The 18,772-nt window shown below is 44.9% G+C and overlaps 1 protein-coding gene across 1 annotated transcript in view; it reads right to left on the minus strand.

Moving 5' to 3' along the window:
* Positions 1–1,609: 1,609 nt before the first annotated feature.
* Positions 1,610–18,772, minus strand: part of LOC119048771 (phospholipid-transporting ATPase FetA-like) — a 99,751-nt gene continuing 82,588 nt past the window's right edge. The window contains exons 18-30 of the mRNA XM_037144551.2: positions 17,668–17,856; positions 16,865–16,980; positions 13,148–13,312; positions 11,029–11,140; positions 9,685–9,790; positions 9,150–9,297; positions 8,445–8,628; positions 6,860–7,083; positions 4,809–4,892; positions 3,217–3,462; positions 2,930–3,068; positions 2,013–2,143; positions 1,610–1,915 (exon numbers count right to left, since the gene is read on the minus strand). Of these exons, the coding sequence (XP_037000446.2) occupies positions 1,724–1,915; positions 2,013–2,143; positions 2,930–3,068; positions 3,217–3,462; positions 4,809–4,892; positions 6,860–7,083; positions 8,445–8,628; positions 9,150–9,297; positions 9,685–9,790; positions 11,029–11,140; positions 13,148–13,312; positions 16,865–16,980; positions 17,668–17,856 (2,036 nt within the window). The 3' untranslated portion in view covers positions 1,610–1,723. The remainder of the gene's footprint in view (positions 1,916–2,012; positions 2,144–2,929; positions 3,069–3,216; positions 3,463–4,808; positions 4,893–6,859; positions 7,084–8,444; positions 8,629–9,149; positions 9,298–9,684; positions 9,791–11,028; positions 11,141–13,147; positions 13,313–16,864; positions 16,981–17,667; positions 17,857–18,772) is intronic.

Consider the following 18,772-nt stretch of genomic DNA (forward strand, 5'->3'; position numbering starts at 1 on the left):
GAGTCTAAACAAGGACAGTGGCAGCAATAATGGAGGGAACTGAAAACAGGACCTAGTAAAGGTGCAGAATTTATATTACTTAATGACTTATTAGACCTTCGACTAGAGGGAGACAATAGGATGATTCCCATTATTCTGCCTTGGGCGACTGGGATGATGGTGGTGGCATCCTGGGATGAAATTTTTTGGGAAAATGATAACTGCAGGTTAGTGGGTTGAGTGTGAGTTTCCTGAGACCCAACTATGTGAAGAGTCTCAGAGTCAGTTTAAAGTGGATCTGGATTCCAGAAGAGGGATATTGGATAGAGAGAGCTTGAGGACTTTTTGTTGGTAAATGAAGTCATGAGTTTGGATGAAGTCACTAGGGAAAAGTGTACAGACAAGGATGAGCAGAGAACCTAGTACTGATCTTTAAGAATCAATATTTAAGGTATGCTAAGAGGATAGAGCTATACTGTTAAAAGATGTTGTCATCCCTGGCTGGTGTAGCTCAGTGGATTGAGCACAGGCCTGCGAACCAGACAGTCGCGGTTCGATTCCCAGTCAGGGCACATGCCAGGGTTGCAGGCAGGTTCCCTGCAGGCCAGTTCCCAGCAGGGGACGCACGAAAGGCAACCATATACATTGATGTTTCTCTCCTCTCTCCTTCCCTTCCCCTCTAAAGATAAATAAATAAAATCTTAAAAAAAAAAAGATGTCATATCGAGGTCAAGATAGAGTGTAGCAGCAGGGGCAGAAAAGTGGCATGAGTTTAAACAGGAGAGAAAAGGCAGGTGAGGGAAATACTGGTTTAATTTGAAGGAGGAGGATGGTGGGGTGTGTGGTTCCATGGTATTGCTTGGACTATGATATTGTCCCTGGGACCCCAACACACCATACAAATCTCTACATTCCAAAATAAGCAATTTATTATGCCATCAACTTCTTACAATTTCCCAAGTACATACAACTTCTCTGCAAACTAATTTTATGGAATGAAGGCAAATGTTTGCCAATTATGGCTATGTCCCCTCGAGAAATTATTTAACCCTCTGCAGTCTCCCCCCCCAAGTTCTGAGGCCTGAAAAGGTATCAATTTTGGGGTCAGAGGCATCAAAGAGAGGGGAGGAAGGCAAAATCTTGAGCTGCCTTTAAGGCAAGAACCACTTCCTCCTACTTTTTTTTTGGTATAGAAACTCTCCTTCAGCTTCTGGTGACCAACTTTTCACAGCTGTCTCCTCCTTTTGCTACCCAAGGAAAGCAAAAGATTCATTCTTAACCCCCCAGATAAACCTGGTAAGAGTGCCTGAATGGGACTGTCTGTGTGGGGCCCTGGCAAGGTTGACGGGTGCTCTGGGAGTGGAGAACAGAGCCCAGAGTAAGGTTCTTAGGTTCTATTTCCTTCTCCTTTCCACACACTGCCTGCCCCTCTTCACCCTCTACTTCCACAGTTGCTTGTCTGGACTAAAACTCAGGAGGGTTGATAGAAGGGAGGCCTAAACTTTTCTTGAAATGCTTTACTTTTTCTTGATACGCTGCAACTCTGACAGATATCTGGGAGCTCTTTCTTTACTTTTCCTCGCCTTCCGTGGGCACAGCCTTCCAGGGGAGGAGCCTCTGGAGTGAGAGCGGGAGGGCAGGTTTAGGCCGCTTTCCCAGGGACAGTGAGTCTTCCTTTCGAAGTTAGGTAAATACGCGGGAGGAAGAGCAATGACTGACTCCTTTGGGGTTTCCCTAAAGGCCTCTACTTTTTAGATAAAGAACTTTTCTTGGGCCACTTGGGCTTCATAAACTTGCCAGAAGTGATGAGGGGCCCAAAGCCCTGTTTGTGGGAGAATGCGTAGGCAGAACGCCGAGAGGCTGAATGTTGGTCTTGACTCAGGCCTGGGAGTGGTGGTGGTGCTGAGTGGCTCAGGCGATGAATTCCATCAAGAACCTGTAGCCAGAGCATAGGGGGCAGGGTTTTATCCATAGAGGCAAACACAAGGAAGATCATGAATTATATATCTGGGTAGATTCCCTGTTATACTCACCTTATTCACATTGAAGGGCCATAATAGTGGTTTGAGAAACTGGTACCCAATGGAAGGCAACATGCAGAGGACCATGCTGAGGACAATACTCAGCCACAGTTGTGGCGTGTTCAGAGTGTTCTTCGCCACACCTGTAATCAATGAGCCAGGAGGGGAAAGGCTAAACTGAAGTCTGCAGGAAGGTGGCTGTGAGCCACCTAAGTTCCACCTAAGAGGAACTTAGATACCTCTGCAGTCCAAAGAAGGAAATACTGATTTGGAGACAGTTTAGTCTCCTGAGAAATAATATAAGCGCAAAGAATTGCACTGAGGTCCTTTGCTCAGCCAAAGTCGCTGTGAATTCACACGTCTTTGTTTCCCTCTAAAGGCTGGGCAAGGCAGGAGCGGTGGCAGGTAGGCTTGGAGCCTAGGCTTGGACACATAACTGGGATAGAGGAGTTTGGGAGGGGGAAAATGAAAGGCTGGATGACAGGTGGGGGCCAGCTACATCTACATACCTACTCTCTCTATTCTTTGTCCTCATCAGAGCGGAGATGAGGGATGGGGAAATTAACATGGGAGGCAATAAGGCAGTATGTCACCGTGGAGAGAATATCGGACTGGGAACCAGGAGACCTAGATTTCAGTCATTTAAAATGGTGCTAATAATTCTTGCCCTGGCTACCCCAGAGGCTGCTTGTAAAAATCAAATTAGGTAAGACATGTGAAAATATCTTAGAACTCTATAAGGTAAAATATTTCCTCTAGCTAGATTTTAAGTCCTTTTAGGGCAGAGACTATGTGTCATTCCTATTTATATCCATAGAACCTAGTACATAGTAATAGCTTCTTAGTCAGCATTTACTAAGCAAATATATTGGTTTACACTCCTCACTCCTACTTCCCACCCCCTTGCCACACATCGGTTAGAGCCTTACCTAGGAATTGGAAGACACTGGGGAACATCAGGCACAAGTCATCACTGTACAGGAAGAATAAGATGCAAAAGTAGAAACCCAGGCTACCCCAGGTGAAGAGGTGGTTTATCATTGTCCAGTAGGTTGTCTCCAGGGCAATCTGAAAAACACCCTCTTTTGTACAATGTTCTATAAGCCACCTCCCTCCTCTAGTTCTGCAGTGAAGGATTCTCCCTTCCCCCCTTCCTACTTCCTTCCCTCCCTCTCTCCACCCCAACTCCTTACCCTGCCTTGCCCACTGTCCGCACCTGCATTGTGGCCACCCAAAGCAAAGAGATCTGTACTATCAGGGAGAAGGACTGGTAGTCAGAGATTTCCTTCCCATCACTGCGCACTGAGTCGAAAACGGTCCCCATGGGAATAAAGAACAGCACGAAGGAACTGTAGATCCCATGAACTAAACACTTCACAAATTCCATCTTGTTGAAATAGAGGTTGTGCTGTCCTGGCTCGTACAGCTCTGGGAAGCATAGGCTCCAAGTTTCATTCACATCCTGGAAGTACCACAGGATAAGGAGGAAGGCTCAGGAAGGTGCCATTTCCGTCAGAGCAGAGGCTTCTCCCCACACTGAGTCTGCTGTCAGGCAACCTGGGAACTTCCTCACAGATTACTTGGGAAGTGGAACCAGAGGACAGAGCAGTCACCAGAGACACTTCCTGACATCCTACTCTCTGGGCAAGGATCTAGGTAGTAGAAGAAAGCTAGGAGAAGATCAAGATGGTGGGAAGGACCTAGAGGCAGTTAGGACTGGGGACCTTAAGAAGGGGGGCAATTAGGATTGGGGTGGCTAGAAGGGAGGACTGGTTCTTGGGGTGAGGGAGGCAGTTGGGATATCAGTCCCCCGCGTAAGTTTTCCTTTAGTTGAATATTCCAAAGCCAGTGGGAGGAGAGAGGGAAGCCAGTGGGGACCAGTGAGTCCCTTGGAGGTGCCCATGTTCCATGATGCCCCTCCCATTCCCACAGCTACTGGCGAACTCAGGAAAGAGGATTCTCTATGAAGATGACATTGGATCATCCTCGTCTCCTAAATCTGAAACTCTGGATGACAAAGCTTGGGGCTTGTTTTGAGAGGTTGCGGGTCCCTAAAACTAGATCACTGAAACTCGTGGGGACTGTTGAGTGGCACAACTTGTCCCCCTTGCTGCTCTGAGGCTGGCGGCTGCTCCACTGAGAATTTCCCTTCCTACCCTGATGGAGATCAGGAACCATGATTCCTGATGTCCTCTTTCAGCTACTTTATTCCTCTTTGGAGACTCTGTTTCTATTCCATGTGCCCAGGACTGGAGGTTGGGGTAGAAGAGGAGGGAGAGCTAGGGCACCAGGCCCCCCAAAGCCCAGGAAATTGCTGGCAGGGACAGACGGCTCCTCTAGGCTGACTCCGTATAACTTGAAGGTATCATACCATTACTCCCAGGCTTGGCCTTCAAGGACCCTCAGCTGGGTCTCCCTGCATTGGCTTATCTCCTTGTGTCTATATGGCCTCTCTTCTCTTGGAGCCCCTTGCTTTACCTAGCTCTGCCCCAATGACTATTTCCTTTCACTACTTTGTACACATTGAATGTACTGCACAGCACAGTTTCCACGTTTCTCTCTACAGAGATAAAGTGGATACAAGAAAGCATGGATTTCTAAGAGTTATGATTATTCTGTGTGGAGGAGGATTCTTTACTTTATCCCATGATACCTCTCCAGGTGATGAGCTCCTTTCCTTGCTCTAGAAATGATTCAATTTAGACTTGACTTCATAGTACCCATCTCTCTATCCTTCTTACTCTTGAGAATACCCCTCACGGGCCCAGCAGCTTCAGCCCTGACTAAGAGGCTTGCTGCTAGTCTTACCTGGTCAAATAGACTCAAGCCCAGGACAGGGAGGCAGGTGTAGACCAGGTTGTAGAAAGTGATAAACCAGGTATCATAAACTGTCTGGAAGAATACCAAGGAGATTTCTTAGATTTGCCTCTTCTATAAAGTCTCATCTCCACCTCCCAGGTCCAAGAGAGCCTTCTTTGCCCCCCACCCACCCATCACTACATTAACTTAGCGCAGAATTTGAATTTCAGAAATCTAAGGCTGACTCCAGTCTCTGTTTGGTCCTACTCTATTTAGAACTCTACCAGACTGAGGCCAGGCTATATCAAGTTTATTGGTGGCCAACCTCACAGGTTGATTTGGGCCAATCCTACTGTGAGCTACACACCCCTCCCTACACAGAAAGGACCCAGAGTGGCTGCTGGGGAATGCTAGCTATACCCCTGCACTCGCAGGCTGTAAGCCTCTGGGCTTTTTTCTTTATTTTCTTTATGGCATTCAGCATCTTCTATAACATTGGATACTCTCTAACATGGCAAGCAGAATAGACCTAATGTCCCTTCCCTAGCTAGGTGCGGCACCCTGGGCCAAGAGAGGGCTCCTTCCCTCACTAGCCACAAGAGGTCAGCAGCAACACATACATACACACACCTGCACCTCCCACAACCAGACCTGCTTTGTTAGACACTGTGGGTGTGCTAGTCTACTACTGTCTGCTGACTGGTCCGTTTCTCCCGGAGCCCAAAGCAACAGAGGGAGTAGTAGGGAACCCCCAAGAGAATTTTTCCAGAGTGTGTTTCTCTTGGGAATCTTTGAATGACTCCTGAGAAACTTCTCATAGAAGGGACTTCTTGCGGAACTTGGAAAATCCAGGTGTCACCTCTCCCTTCTACTGTGTGGGTGATTTCACACTTAAATTTGGAATGAAGTCATTAGAGCAGACCTGGAGCACGAGAACAACAGGTAAGGCTTAAAAACCTTTCACTGAAAAAGTTATAGGTCTAAGATATGAATACCCACCATGACCTGCCCAGTTAGAAATTTATGATTTATTATAGCACTACTATTTCTTTCTTTTTTAAAATAAATAAACATTTATTTATTTTGTAGAGAAGGAAAAGGAGGGAGAAGGAAAAGGAGAAAAACATTGATGTGCGAGAGAAATAGTGATGGGCCACTTTCTTGTACGCTCCCCAACAGAAGACAACCCGTAACTCAGGCACGTGTCCCGACTGGGAATTGAGCTGGTGACCTCTCACCTCACAGGGCAACACTCAACCAACTGAGCCACACTAGTCAGGGCTAATTCACCCCTTTTCATCCCCAGAACTGTAGTGGTTAGGCATGAGTAGAGTAGGAGTGATAGGCCAGGTGCAGAAGGTCACCTGAGTGGTAAACTTTCTCTTATAGTTAAAAAAAATTTTTTTAAGAGATGGAGAGAAACATCAATGTGTGATGACCTGGCCCACAACCCAGGCATGTGCCTGGACCAGGGATCGAACCACTGGTTCGCAGGTACTCAGTACTCAATTCACTGAGCCACACCAGCCAGGGCAAAAACAAATTTTCATTGGAGCAACAATAGTGTGTGTGTGTTTTTTTGGGGGAGAGTGTAAAGGTGGGGAGGGAGAAATAAAGGGAAGCTGTGTTTCCGAGTATGGCTGTGGGTGAACACCACAACCGGCCTATCTGGCAAGACCCTAGAGGCCCCTTGAGGCTTAGCCTGTTCCATAAAGACTACTTTGGGTGATTAAAAAAACAGAAAGAAAAACTAGATCAAGTGCTTGGAATCTCTACGTCTCTATGTCAGGGAAAGGGTGAAAATATCTTAAGGAAAAGTCTGAAGGTAGGAATCAAGGCCAAGTCAGAGCCAAGCCAGATATGTTAGGGTTTGGAAATCTAAGGTTAAGTGTAGGGTCAGGAGATGGGACAAGCCTAAGCGAGGAGCTTTATGAATGGATGGCAGCATGTCACAGATTTGGTCTCTGCAGGAGGAAAAGAGTCTGAGCTGGCTGAAGTGGGAGTGACTGACTAGAGAAGACCCAGTTGACCGAAGTAGAAAATGCCGTCTGACCTCCTACCTGCGCAGAGAACCCGTTGTAGAAGGAATACCAGAAGTGCACCAGAGTGAAGGCAAAATTTTTGTAAAAGAAGTAGCTGAGAAACTTGCACATGCGGTTATAAGACCAGCGGCCATGGACCAAGAGCAGACGCTGGAGATAGCGGAACTGGGAGAACGAGAAGTCGCTGCTGAGCACGGCCTGCATTCCCTCCTGGCCGCTGATGCCGACCCCAATGTGGGCAGCTGCAAAAGAAACCCCAGAAGCTTCTCAGCCACAGGTTTTGTTTGCTGGGCTCCCAGTCTGGAAAGTGTAAAAGGAAAGCTGAGATCATGGTGCACAAATCCCTTATTTTACATTTGGAAAACACTGTTACACCCAGCTGGAAATGGCACTTGCTTAAGGGTGGAGCCTTTTCTCCTCAGTGGACCGCCCCTCCCCCACAGGCCAGAAAACAGCTCCTTTACCCGCACTTTGTTTTGGGTGTTGCCATTCGAGATGCCTGGCATGCCCAGTTCTGGAAAGTTGTCCAGGATGTTTTTTGCACCTACTCTAGCCATCTGGGCTCTGGCCTACCGTCCAGATGCTGAGGTAAAAATTTCTTGATAATTCTCGAAGCCACTTAAGTCAATTAAAAATGGAGGATGAATGCCAATCTAACACAATATTTAATTACCTAAGTTTATTTAAGGAGCTAAAATCCAACTGCTGGGAGGAATAAGTGATGTGCATACTTTGTTAGTGTTCCCCCAGAGGCCTAACGCTACCTTTTCCTGGATAAAGCAAGGATTAGACTTGATGGAAGACTGAAGTTCCTAAAACTTTTAATTAGTCTATTATAGTATAAGCCAAATTCACTGATTTTCTGACACATACCTACTGTATTGCTTAAGGAAATAACTGAAATCTTTAAGGCCCTAACAACCAGAGTTGTTCTAGAAACTGGGGAAGAGAGAAAGAACACTTCTTAGTGTTGAAGTGGAATATCTGCTAGTGTTTCCTGAGGGGAGACAGGCTGGACTGGAGGATCTCAAAGATGTCATACCAGTTGCTGGAGGCTGAAAACATTCAGCTGAAATTAAAACCAGTGTCTGCCATTTGCTTCTGTGGTCTAAAGCATCAATAAGTCTGCCATTCTCCTCCACCCAGGAGAGTCAGGGCAAGCTCTCCAGAACAGTGCCTTAGGAGGAAAAGATCTCTGCATCGGGCCTCACAGCTAATTCCCTGGTTGGGTGGCCCTGTCTTCAGCCTAACTTTGCTCAGGCCTATAGGCTTCAAAAAAGAAAACAGATTATGACTCCTGCCAAGGGGTCCTTTCTGTGGGCTTTGATGCCATCTCAGAAAGATGTTCATGGATTCTTCTGGGAGCTGTGTGTATCTATATGTATACGAGTGTTAAGTGAATGCATCTAAATGTGTGTTCATAACTGTGGATATGGATTGATGTATGCATGTGTAAAGAGTGGAAACGCAGGCATAGAGGAGCATGAATGAAGATGCAGGAGTATAAGCCAGCAACACAGTGTCACCCAGATCAGTTTTGTCCATAGAGGAAGGAAAGGGCAAGCCCACACCTGGGGGCTATAGCTCTGCACCCCTCACTTGCCTTTGATCATGCTGACGTCATTGGCCCCATCCCCGATGGCCAGCGTCACCCACTTCGTGTACCTCTTCATGAGCTCTACCACCTGGGCCTTCTGAAGGGGTGTCATCCGGCAGCAGACCACCCCCTGGCACATGCAAGCTATTCGCAGCAGTTCCAACTCCAGGTTCCTTTCTAGAGCAAAGGCCTGTAGCACCAGGACACACCCACATTTCAGGTCCACCTTCCTAGGTGCCTCCCCTCCCCTCCACACTCTCCTGCACTACAGAGGTCAGGCATAGCTGTTCCCAAGGTGCTCCGCCCCCAAGGGAGGCCAAGCTCCCACGTCAGTTCTAAGCATCCTCACATCTGATCCAGCCTCCAGCAGGAAATAGATCAGGGCCGCTCACTGGGTCTAATCAGTTGACTGGGCTATAAGGTCAAGTTTCTTTTTGGAAGACCTGCTTCTGCTTACTCCCCCACTTCCCCTAAGGGACAGGCCACATCAGTAGTGAAGAATTTAAATAAGGAAGGAATATGCCCTTGGCTTCTCTTTCCTCATTATTTTTGCCTAGTGAAGGTTCAGGAAAGGTGTCTGTCAGGCAAGGGCACCAGAAAGAAGGGGGAATAGGGTGACTCATGGTTCTTGAAATTTCCCTGAAGTTGGCTAGACCTAGGAAAAAAGTTCCTTGGAAGAAGAGAACAAGGTTGTAGCTCTGTGTTGCCCACCAGACTGTAGCCATTGATGATCAAGCCATAGTTGCCACTGGGCACCTCCTCGGGTATCCTGGTGGGCATTTTGGGCTTCGTGGAGAGATAATTGTTTATTGGGTCTGATTCCAGTAGAGGCTTGGCTTTCATCTTATTAAGTGCTGACCTGAAAGCCAAGAGTTGTGGTCAGTGTCTGGCCTGAAGCCCCAGAACTTAGAAGGACAATGTGCTGCAGAGTGAAAACGGGCAAGGCAGATACAGAGATGCGGCAAAGTACCAGCCAGGGCCTTGGACTTATCTGCCTCCTGAGACCTGCCGCAGCCTAAGGTCCCTGACCATCCACACACCACACTGCTCCATCTCACCATGCCCACTCCAACCTCTTGAGCCCTAATGCTTCTTCACAAAATTCTCTCAACCACTTTAGGTTTTTGGTTTCCCCCTCCTCCTTTTCTTCTCTATTCCTTCTGGCAGTGTGGGGCCATGATGGGTGAAGAGATGGGTGAGAAATCTTGTGTCCAGGGATGGGCCGCAGCAGCTCTCTCATCTGTACCTGAGTTCTCCCTGAATAGTTGCATCATCCTTGCCTTCCACGATAAACAGCCCATCCATTTCATCCCTAAATATGTTACAGGCATAGGCGATATTCACAGCAGTCTCTGCAGGGAAGGGGGAACACAGGTTGCATGTTGGCCAGAACAAGGTGTTTGCACAGTGTACAACTACATAGACTCTATCAGTGGGCTGCAGAGCCCATTGGTCCACACTTGCCCTGGATGCAGTCAGAGTGTATTTTCCATGAGTCAGTGGAGACTACATTGAAATATCCATAGGAGAATGACTACTTGGTACAGACTTGCAAGTTATTTATCAATAATTCAGATCATTCAGGCTTAGCCTTCTCTACAAAGCCTTCTGTTTCTTAAAGCAATTCGAGTTCGTGTCCATTTCTCCAGACAATCAGGATGTATTTCCTTGAATAGAATCGTACATATTTCTATGCTAGATTTTATGGAAGACTGAGGTATGTTTAGGTTGTAGTCTTTCCTTTATATCAAAACCCTGAAATTTGGAATAAATTCATACTAAAGTAAAAAGAAGTAAGTCCTGAACCTTGGCTGCAAATGGTATTAATATTCAGAGGAGAGTTGCAATTGCCATAAAGCTTTCTTAGAGAAAGGCCTTGAGGATGAGTAAGACTTGTCCAGGGGAAGAAAAACATTCCACATGGAGAAACAACCCAGGGGCCCCAGAGTAGGAACTGGTCTGTTTTGGGACATACTGAAGAAAATAGTCTCTTTAGGGTGGAGATAAGGATGTGTAGGCAGCAACGGACTATTGAGGTCTTGAAGGCCGGGCAGTGGAGTCCAACGACCTACCACGTAGAGCTGCTGTAGGTACCTGAGCAGAGGAGTAACATCATAAAAGTAGAAAGTTTTAGAAAGTACACTGATGGTTGTCAGTGGGCTGTACTAAAGTTAACAAGGGCAAAAGACAGAGATCAGTTCAGAAGTTTTTGTGAAAGTTCAGCCACCAAGGTATAAAGGCTGAACTAGGTGGTAACACAGCCAAGAGGGTCTTTCAGAGGACCTGACGGGACATGGTGAGAGAATGAACCTTTGGGACAGCAGAGAGGGTACAGTTAAGGACAACTCTAAAATTTTTAGCTTGTAAGCTCCTGGATAACAAATGTCTGTGTCCTCAATCCCTAATACAGCATCTGGCATAGAGTGTATAGTTAGAAAATTGTATATAAGTCTGGGAATGGAGTTGTTCTATAAAAACTTGACCTGGATTATGTTTTTCAAATAAATGGATAAGAATTAAAAAAAAAAGAAGAAGAAATGGCTAAGGTGGATAGGGAAGAGGATCAGTCCGGTGAGGTGCTCCCCCTTACCTTGCTTATCTCCAGTTAAAACCCATATTTTAATTTTGGCTTTGTTCAGCACTTCGATTGTCTGAGGTACTCCATCCTGCAGCTTGTCTTCTATGGCTGTGGCCCCTAACAGCTTCAAATGGAGACATCAGTGAGTGAGGAAAAAGGAGTCACAGCATTTAGTGCAGCCCAATGATCCAACTGGCACCTTGGCACCCTCCCCAGTAAGCTGGCCCTGTCCTGGCATGAGGACCCCGATGGTATAAAACTCAGCACACTCTACTTTTCCATAGATGCAGCTTTCAACCACATACCGAAATCAAATTCGGAAACATAGACTCTGAGGGACCCAAGAGGGAAGAGACTCGCCCAAGTCACACATGACACTGTGTCCGGCTTCTAAACCATCTGTTTCTCTCAACACGCCTTCACTTGTGCCTTGCTTCATAGCATGCTTCCTGGCTTTGGTGTCCAGAAGTGTGGGTTCCAGACAAGAGATCCCTGACATCCCATTCTAGTTTTTCTTTCAACCCCACAAGAGCTTGGGTGAATTTCTTTTGTTTGTACCTCCTATGGCCCCCTAAGGTTTTCAAGGCCTTTTCCCATGAAAAGGGAAATAACTAGATTAAAAGCATGTCAGTCTAACACCATGCCTTCTCCCTACGATACTCCAACAGAGCCGACCACAGCGATGGGCACCAGGACTGAGTCTGAGGAACTGACAGACAAACTACTAATTTCTGCTAGGCCTCTAGAAGGACAGTCTAAAACACTAACCACAGAACTGACTATGGAAGGAGTTTGTGACCTTTGGGATGTCTAAATTTTCCCATTTAGTATTGGTCATTTCTTTTTTTATAGCATAGCCAGCCTGTATTAGTCTGGTCAAAAACTTTGGAGTCATCCTTAATTTCTTATATCCTATAATCTAATCTACCAGCAAATTCTGTTGGATCTCCTTTAAAAAATGTACAGAATTTGAGTAGTGGGCACACAATGCAATATGCAGATGATGTATCATAGAATTGTACACTTGAAATCTATATAATCTTATTACCAGTGTCAGCCCAATAAATTTCATAAAAAGGAAAAAAAAAGAATCGAACCACTCCTCAAAACTTTTACTACCTCTAGCTGGTTCAAGCCATTATCATCTCACAACTATATTACTGCAGCACCTTCTAATTGTTCTCCCTGGGTCTGTGCTTGTGCCCCTCCAGTACAATCTCAACATGGCAGCCAGAGAGACTATTTTAAAAGCTATCACGTCACTTCTCTGGTTGAATTCTTCAATAGTTTTCCATATCTCACTATAAGTTCTTATGTCGGCTTATCAGGACCCTCTACTACTTCCCTGTCTCATGTCCTTTTATCCACTCCTCCTTACTCTCACTGTACCACCCACCCTAGCTGCCTCGCCATTCATTTTACAAGGTAGGCTCGCTCCTGTTTCAGGGTCTTTGTTCTTGCCACTCCTTCTGTCAAGCTAATCCCCCAGAGATCTGCTTGGCTTGCCACCTTCTTGAGGTCTCTGCTCAGACGTCTCTGTCACAGTGAAGGCTTCACAGCTATCCTTTGCCCTCTTCAACACACACACACACACACACACACACACACACACACACACACGCTGACACCCCCCAGGTTTCTTCCTGGTTTTACTTTCTGCCACAGCACTTTCACCATGTAACATACTATGTATATCACTTTTTGGCCTGTTTTGTCTACTGCTGTGTGTTCAGGATTTCAAATACTGCCTGGCATGTAGGAGGAGGCCCTTAATAAATATGTCAAATGAATGAGTGAATATTTTTGTCCTGAGTATTCCATCAATTAATTCTGGATTATCTAACTGTATATTATTCAGATCGTGATTTCTCCTAGATTACTTAGTTTCTGTGAGCAGCTGTGGGATAAGAAACACTGCCAGAAAGATGACATTTAAACCGGTGCATTTTTTGTTACTTATGGAACTCAAAGACCCAGGATACCCTGTTTTAGCTTGGATTCCAGTATCCAGTGTCCAGAGAGAGCCTGAACCTACTGATTTGCTGGAAGCCTCTCTCAGAGCCCTTGCACAGTCTACTGACTGCCACCCCCATGGAGCCCCCAGTCTGTCCCCTGGCTTCCTCATACTAACCATCAAGTCTTTTTCAATATCCTCATAGATAGTTGATATTTTATTTTCCCGATTCTCCAAAGATAAGCAGGCTTCAGTGTGCTTCTTGCTCCAGTCATGAAAGAATGAATTGTCCAGTTCTCGGTAGGCCACAAGGAGGGTGCGAAGGCCTTCCCTGGCAAATTCCTGAAAGACATGTGTGTGCTGAGTGGGCCTGGGTGGAGTCTGGGCTGAATTAAGAAAGCAACAAACTGACCCCACAGGTCCTGTTTGCCTACGATATAGGATTTAATGGTTAGCCTCATCAGAACACAACTGTTGAACTCTCTCAGCAAAATGTCCTACGGATTGGGCCAGCACAGCTGGGGGTAAAGTTTGAGAATACTTCTGACAGACAGAAGGTTTTAGAAGGTTTTAGCTTTTACCCATAGTTAGGTAATTTGCTGTGTGACCTTGGGAAAAACCAAGCCTTCTAGATTTCTATCTTGTAAAATTGGGATAATAATTCACCTCCTACAGAGAGGATAATAATGTCTATAATATGAGAATGAAGGAAGTAAAAAAAAGAAAAAAGGAATTGTTATAAAAATAATCAATGGTATTGTTATTTTTTACAAGCATACATTCATTTTATTTTCTTCTGTCTCTGCTTTTTTCATCAGGTGTTCAACTGGCATTTCAAATAGCATACACATTGTGTGTTTGTCTATAGCTGGTCTACTCAGCAGTGTTAGTGAGGCTGCTGCTGAAATGCTCTCTGAGTGAGCGAGCATCTTTTTGATCCTTAGCCACCAAGATATAGTCTAATCATAGCTAGCTATCTTGCAGAAGTACACTCTTGGTCACAAGAGGGCTGGGTGAGAATGTGAGTGGTTTAGGGTAGAACTCATATTCAGCTGAGGGTACACTAGATGCAGATTTTGGTATTAGGAATTGCTCATGAATAACAATTTTACAGGATTGTTGTTATAGTGAGCTTGGAAATAATTCACGTTGGCATTATAAGAACAGAGGAAGAATCTATCATCTTAATATTTTGATCTTAGTTCCCTGTGTAATTCCTGAGTGTCTCACGTTAGCTGTCAGGTGAAATTAACACGAGGAAGTATATGTAGAGAATGCCATAGAGCTAACGTCAAACACTCAGGAGTTACACAGGGAAACCTTTGTATTGTTGGCAGGTGAAGCTATGAAACAGAAGCCTGAGAGATCTTAGAGACTTCTTAGGAAGGAAAAGATATGGCAGAAACTGATTTTCCATAGGATACTGATAACAGGAGTTGGCAAGCTTAACAATACACTGACAAATTCTCAATCCTTCAACAAATAATTTAGTGGTCTGTGTTAGCAGTATTTCTTACTTGACCCTTCTCTTTTTCTTTTCTGGTTGGCAAACTAGGACCCTGGGGCCAAATCCTGACTGTCACTTGTTTTTGTAAGGCCTGTTGGCTGCTCCTTTTTCTAGACGACCTGGAACTGTGCTTCTGTATCAACGGGTTTTTGGAGCTTGACTCCTAGGTTTACCATCAGTGGTTAATTGTAGTATAGGTAGGCTCCACTGTGGGTTTCTGTTAAGGCTGGTAGTAGGCAGCAGGCTGAAAGATCTGCAACAGTTTTATGACCCCCTCTGCAGCCAGTCTGTGGAAATGCTCTCTGAGAAGAGAACCTAATTCATGTGTTCTAGAAAATTAAAAGGTAAGAGTTTTCAGACTGGCCCATAAGAAATGCTGTGGCCTCTGGGAAGACTTAAGAGCCATCCTGTGTGAGACACAACCAACTTTTGAAAACTCTTGATATATAATGTAGATACTATAAAATTCAGCCTTTTAAAGTATACAATTCAGTGGGGTTTTAAAAATTTTTTTTATTATTGTTCATGTACGGTTGTCTCCATTCTCACCCCTCCTGGGCCCCCGACCCCACCCATCCCCGCCTCCCATCCTCAAACCTACGCCCTTTGGCTTTGTCCATGTGTCCTTTATACATGTTCCTTGAAGGCCCTTCTCCTATTTCCCCCCATTATCCCTTCCCCTCTCCCCTCTGGTTACTGTCAATTTGTTTTTTAACTCAACGTCTCTGGTTAAATGCCCACCAGTACATGAGTGGATAAAGAAACTGTAGTACATTTACACAATGGAATACTACACAGCAGGAATAAAGAAGGAGCTCCTACCCTTCATGACAGCATGGATGGAACTGGAGATTGTTATGTTAAGTGAAATAAGCTAGGCAGTGAAAGACAAATACCATATGATCTCATTTATAAGTGGAACCAATTTAGTGTTTTTTTAAAAAATTTATTCATAAAGTTGTACAGCCATCATTACTATCTAATTCCAGAACATTTTCAACATCCCCTAAAAGAAACCCCACAACTATTAGCAGTCATTCCCATTCCCTTTTCTCCAGCCCCTGGCAACCAGTGACCTGCCTTCTGTTTCTACAGACTTGCCTATTCTGGACACTTCATATAAATGAAATCATACAAGGCAAGGCCTTTTGTGTCTGGCTTCTTTCACTCAGCACAGTGTTTTCAAGGTCCATCCACATTGTAGCACATGTCAGCACAGCCCTTTTTGTGACTGAATAATTCATTGTATGGATATACATTCATCCACTGATGGGCATTTGGGTTCTTTCTACTTTCTTGCTATTGTAAATAGTGCTACTGTGAACATTTGTGTACAAGTTTCTGTGTGGTCAGAAACCACACAGAATATGGAAATATGCATAGGAGTGGAATTGCTAGGTCATATGATAAGTGTATGACTAAATTTTTCAGAAACTGCCTGACTGTTTTCCAAAATGGCTGCCTCGTTTTACAGTCCCATCGGCAATGTAAGAAGGTTAAGATTTCTCCATTTCCCTACTAATACTTATTATTGCCTGGTCACCTTCATTATTTTAGGTATTCCAGTGGTTTGAAGTAGTATCTATGATTTTCATTTGCACTTCTCTAAGACACTAAAAATCATTCATGTGCTTATCAGCCATTTGTTCTTTGATTTCTATGTGTTAATAAAGAGTCAAGCTAAAATGGTCTAATAGCATTTTCCCTAGTCTATTTTAACTTTAAAATACTTTCCTGATCTGCCCTTTCCTCATGACATTCCCTGCCCTATTCCCCCAACCCTCTATATATCCAAGTATAATGGTAGAAACCCCAGAGAATATGGATTTGGTTTTCCTTCCTACTGCCAGCAGAGTGGAGCCACTCTCTCTTTCTGATATGTCTCAAGTCCTAGAGGGGGGAAGCTGAGTGGGGTAGGTAGTGGGGAGGTACCCTTGGGGATTCTAATTCTGTCGATAATAGATAACAGTCCCCTAAATAGCTCAGGCCTAGGGCTTTCTGCTCCATACCCTAAAAACAACCTGTTCTCATCATGGCTGGTGGGGTGGGGGCCTCCCATACTAGCAGGTCCTATTCTGAGGCAGATTCTAGATTTGACCACAGGACCTCCAGAGCAAGGGATTGAAGGAAGAACTAATTTGATTGTGCTGAGTGCTACTACGGACACAATCCTTGTCATGCCCCAGGGATCCTGTGCCATCCAACTCCTTGACAATGTGGTCAATGAGAATACCACAGAATGAGGTAGTTTTTATTCTTCCATCTATTAAAGAGACAGGGACACAAAATCCCATATGGAAACACACTGAAAAAGGGGCACATGTGGACACATATCCAGACACGCAGAACCACCCAGTTTCCCTTCCCCACAACCTATAAACACTTACGTCTAAATGTTCCAGGGTCACGTCTCTGAGGGAGGTACAGGATGGATGAAGCAGCTCACAAAGGATGGTGTCTGCTCCCTTGCAGAACAACATGACCCGACCTTCAGGTGTCCTCACTAAGGATGAGCAAATCAAGCAAAGTAACCTATAGGCCCACTGTTACCAGAACTTGTCTGGGCCACTGAGAGATGGCAGGAGGCTGTTCCCATGACATTTGTTTTTTATATATTTGGGGAATAAACACTCAGTGAGTGGCCATACAGGATAACAGATATGGCAAAGGCTGGTACAAGTGAGAGAGGACCATATGGAGCCAGTTCTTCCATGGGTTCAATATCACCTGTGGAAGACTCTGAGGCAGAATCACTTTTAGCTTCTCAAGTTCAAGTTGCATAACAAGACTCATACCTAGTAAGGACCAAGGATGAAGAATGACTCAAACTAATTGAGAAAAAGATAGTATAAATTTTCCCTACATTTCTGCCCCCATCTCTTACTTTAAGTTCAGGCTTTGTGCATTTACTCTCTGTTCTTAGCTTTAAGTGTTCTTACAAGCCGCTACTTGGGAACACTAAAGAAGGGGCCTGGCATATAGTAGCAAGCCCCCACACGTGTGTACAAGATACATGAAGACATGTGACAGAGAAAGTGGGACTGTCTCTGTGTTTGTATCTGAGACACAGTACCTATAAGAAGGCATGTGGATGGCAGACAACATTTGTATGTAGACTGAAGAGAAAGTCAATGTGTAAAAGTATACAAAAGACAAAAAAGGGGAGAGGATCCACTAGGAGGACACCCACCAATCACAGACATCCTCTTGCGCACATTGCTGAAGTCCAAAATAGCCAGCAGCTGGTAGACTTTGGTTTTCCCCATTTCGACTACTGTGATGGTCTCGGGCGTACGGGAGTGCAACACAAAGCCAAAGTTCCTGGCAGCAGTGACCAGGGCGCCTTCATCTGGGGACTGAGCCTGGTACACCAGCTCACCTGGGAGGAGAGAATTGGGCAATCAGAGCCCACAGCGATGGCAGCTGAAGTCCACCCAGAAGTGACAATGACCACCAAATGGCTTAAATAGAAATGGAGCCCAAGAAGGGACACTTTTCTTCAAAAATTTCTTATGGTTTGGTCCTAAAAGGCCAAGTTGTATAGAACAAGTCAGTTCTTTTCTTCCCAATATTTTCAACTCACTTCACAGACCTGAGTTAGTATTACAGAGCAACGTGGTACATGCAATACATACAGATGAACAAAACATAGGCAGTACTCTACAACTTGACTGGGTAAAGATGCCCTGGGGGGTAGGCAGTTTGTTAAAATGCAGATTCCTTGGCCCTACCCAAACTTACTGAATTCAGAATCACAAAGTCTGGGAGGAGGGCCCAAGGAACAGAATTTTTAACAAATCTCCTGGGTGAGTCTCATGCAGATGGTCCTGCATAAAGTGCTCTTGTACAAGACTGGCCAAACTTCAAATAAATACCACTAAAAGATAATAATATTGATGGTTTAATAAACAATTTAAAATCTGTATGAATGAGTGTTGTCACCTTTGAAACCCTGACCTTGAGAAGCTAAGCGACTGGCTTTGTTGAGCCAGCCTTTCACTCTGATTTTACTCAAGACATTTCTTGAGCTCCTCTTTTAGAATGTCACCACAACCTGAGTGGATTATTTTGGATTATTTCTCTTCTGAAGGACAACTTAATTTTTAAAAAGTTGTTCCTAAGATATATCTATGGGACAATAAGACTATTTTCTAGCATATATCCTACCTTGTCATTCAAGGTAGTAAACAGACATGTCCAAACATGCTCCAAGTAACAACAACTTGTTAAAATATTGGGCCCGGAAGGACCTGTGGTGGGATAGGAGCTCAGGGTCATGAGATGTGAAATTTGGG

Source organism: Artibeus jamaicensis, unplaced genomic scaffold (genome assembly GCF_021234435.1).
Source record: "Artibeus jamaicensis isolate MK-2021 breed Jamaican fruit bat unplaced genomic scaffold, CSHL_Jam_final scaffold_1964, whole genome shotgun sequence".
Classification (NCBI taxonomy): Eukaryota; Metazoa; Chordata; class Mammalia; order Chiroptera; family Phyllostomidae; genus Artibeus; species Artibeus jamaicensis.